At 42.0% G+C, this 3,153-nt stretch overlaps 1 protein-coding gene across 1 annotated transcript; it reads left to right on the forward strand.

The window, feature by feature from the left end:
- The first annotated feature begins 444 nt into the window (after nucleotides 1-444).
- Nucleotides 445-1,452, forward strand: LOC150032191 (uncharacterized). Its single transcript, XM_090308438.1, has one exon. The coding sequence runs from the start codon at nucleotides 445-447 to the stop codon at nucleotides 1,450-1,452; it is 1,008 nt and encodes a 335-aa protein (XP_090164564.1).
- Nucleotides 1,453-3,153: the final 1,701 nt, after the last annotated feature.

Below are 3,153 nucleotides of genomic sequence, written 5' to 3' on the forward strand. Positions count from 1 at the left end.
TAGAACGATGCGTTGCTGAAAAGCCAAGCGTCATCGATCAGAAACCTGGAGATCCAGGTAGGGCAGATAGCAAGCAAGTTGAAAAACAGGAAACCTGGCGTTCTACCTAGCAATACTGAAACACCTGGGAACAATAATGGGAATGAGCAATGTTACGCGATGACATTGCATAGTGGAAGAGCTCTTGAAGAAAGAATGAATCCAAGAAATAGAAGTCCTTCGAAAGAACACATTACACGTTCAATGGATCAGGAAGAAAGAACGCCCAAGACTACAAGCCATTTAGAAACCAGTACGTCTAACACGGGAAAGCCTAAGGTGTCACTGAATGCACCATTCCCTAGGTGTCTGATGAAGAAGAATGATGAACATCAATTCAAGCGCTTTCTTGAGCTCTCAAAGCAACTGCACATCAACATTCCACTTATAGAGGCTTTGGAGTAGATGCCAACATATGTAAAATTTCTGAAGGAAATTTTGACAAAGAAGAGAAAAGTTAGTGAGAAGGAAGTGATAGCACTAACGCAGGAATGTAACATGTTTGTAAGCAAAAATCTACCAAAGAAGCAGAAAGACCCTAGGAGCTTCACTGTTCCTTGTTCAATAGGAGGATTGGATGTGGGTCATGCGTTGTGCGAACTAGGAGCCAGCATTAATCTCATGCCACTTTCAATTTTTATGAAATTGGGGATTGTCGAAGCACAACCTACTTCTGGTACCCTTCAGCTCGCTGACAAAACAATTAAGTACCCCAAAGGGAAAATTGAAGACGTTTTGGTGAAGGTTGACAATCTCATATTCCCAACAGATTTTATTATCTTGGACTATAAAACAGATAGGGAAATACCAATTATCCTCAAACGAGCCTTCTTAGCTACCGGGAAAATTTTAGTTGACGTGCATAATGGTGAATTAACTATGCGCGTGGACAATGAAGAGGTGAAGTTTAATATGCTCAACGCATTAAAGTTCCTAGACAGTGAAGATTGTCAACTAAACAACATTGATTTGCCTGAAGAAGAGACTCATGTATGTGAGGTCCTCGTGTTGGAGGAGAGCTTGAAGGAATCAGAGCCGCCAAGTATGAGTGAATGGCGGACAAAACCAACGCGTCCATCACTTGAAGAACCACCAGAACTCGAGTTGAAACAGTTAACTGGACACTTAAAAGATGCATTCCTTGGAACCAACAACACTTTACCTGTGATCATTTTCGCAAATCTTACAGAGCCTAATGAGAAATCTCTCTTGCAGATGCTAAAAAAGCACAAGCGTGCAATAGGCTGGACACTTGCGGATATCCGAGGGATAAGTCCATCTTATTGCATGCACAAGATTAGGCTGGAACAAGGGAAGTCGGGGTCAATCAAGCCTCAAAGAAGGCTAAACTCCATAATGAAAGGAGTGGTCAAGAAGGAGATTTTAAAATGGTTAGATGTGGGAGTTATTTAGCCAATATCCGACAGTAGTTGGGTAAGTCCAGTCCAATGTGTTCCCAAGAAAGGGGGAACGACCGTGATAGTCAACAGTAATAATGAACTCATACCCTCGAGAACTGTCACGGGCTGGAGCATCTGTATGGATTACCGGAAGCTCAACGCAGCAACTAAGAAAGACCATTTCCCCCTTCCTTTCATCGATCAAATGCTTGACAGACTTGTAGGTAAAGAATTTTATTACTTTCTTCATGGTTATTTTGGTTACAACCAGATTCTGATAGATTCGGAAAATTAAGAGAAGACTACGTTTACTTATCCCTTTGGAATATTTACATTCAGACACATGCCCTTTGGGCTATGTAACGCACCAGGGACATTTCAACGATATATGATGGCCATCTTCTCTGACTTCCTAGAAAAGACCATTGAAGTCTTCATGGACGATTTTTCAGTCTTTGGAGACTCATTCTAGTCATGCATTGATAATTTGGAGGCCGTCCTCGCTCGATGTGAGGAGACAAACTTGGTGTTGAATTGGGAGAAATGTCATTTCATGGTGACTGAAGGAATTTTCTTGGGTCACAAAGTATCTAAGGCTGGCTTGGAAGTAGATGAAGCCAAAATAGATGTCATTGCAAAAATTCCACCACCAGCAAATGTTAAAACTTTACGAAGTTTTCTAGGGCATGCTGGCATTTATAGACGGTTCGTTAGAGGATTCTCTCAGATTGCGCAACCTCTGAGCGCATTACTAGAGGCGAACCGACCCTATGACTTTAATGAAGACTACACTGACACATTTGAAACTTTAAAGTATGCATTGACGACAGCCCTAATACTGATAGCATCGGACTGGACGCAACGTTTTATTCTTATGTGCAACATGAGTGAAGTGGTAGTAGGAACAATGTTAGGCCAGAAGAAGGGTAACTTGATACATCCCATCTCCTACGTGTCTAAAACATTAAATGACTCTCAGGAACACTATACCACTACTGAAAAGGAAATGTTGGCTGTAGTGTTTGGTATTGAAAAGTTTCGATCTTACTTAATTGGTGCGTCAGCCACCATATACACCGACCACTCAGCCATAAAATTCCTGATGAGCAAAAAGGACACAAAGCCAAGGTTGATAAGGTGGGTGCTGCTACTACAGGTGTTTGATATCGATATCCAGGACAGAAAGGTAACAGAAAATCGGGTGGCTGACCACCTATCCAGGCTGAAGAATCAAGAAATTCAAGCCCAAGAAAGTGAAATCAAGGATGCATTTCCTGATGAAAGCCTGTTTAGAGTTGAAGGCAGATAACCTTGGTATGCGGACATAGTCAATTATTTAACCACCAAGCAATTCCCTGGGAACTTCAACTCTCAGCAGAAGAAACGGTTAATTCATGATAGCAAGTTTTATTTTTGGGATGAACCGTTTCTATATAAACAAGGCCCTGACTCCATACTGTGTTGATGCATTGCGAAGGAAGAGACACGACGCATCTTAGACGAGTGTCATGACTTTCCCTACGGAGGGCGGTGGGCAAAGAACCGTAGCGAAGGTTCTTCAAAGCCGATACTTTTGGCCCACCCTCTTTAAAGACGCAAGGGAGTTTGTTCAAAAATGTGACCCCTGCCAACACACCGAGAATATTTCTTCAAGGGACACAATGCCCTTGAACAATATTCTCGAAGTTAAGTTGTTTGATGTTTGGGGCATAGA

The sequence above is a fragment of the Benincasa hispida genome, chromosome 12 (genome assembly GCF_027475165.1).
Source record: "Benincasa hispida cultivar pf3 chromosome 12, pf3_genome.v1.1, whole genome shotgun sequence".
NCBI lineage: Eukaryota > Viridiplantae > Streptophyta > Magnoliopsida > Cucurbitales > Cucurbitaceae > Benincasa > Benincasa hispida.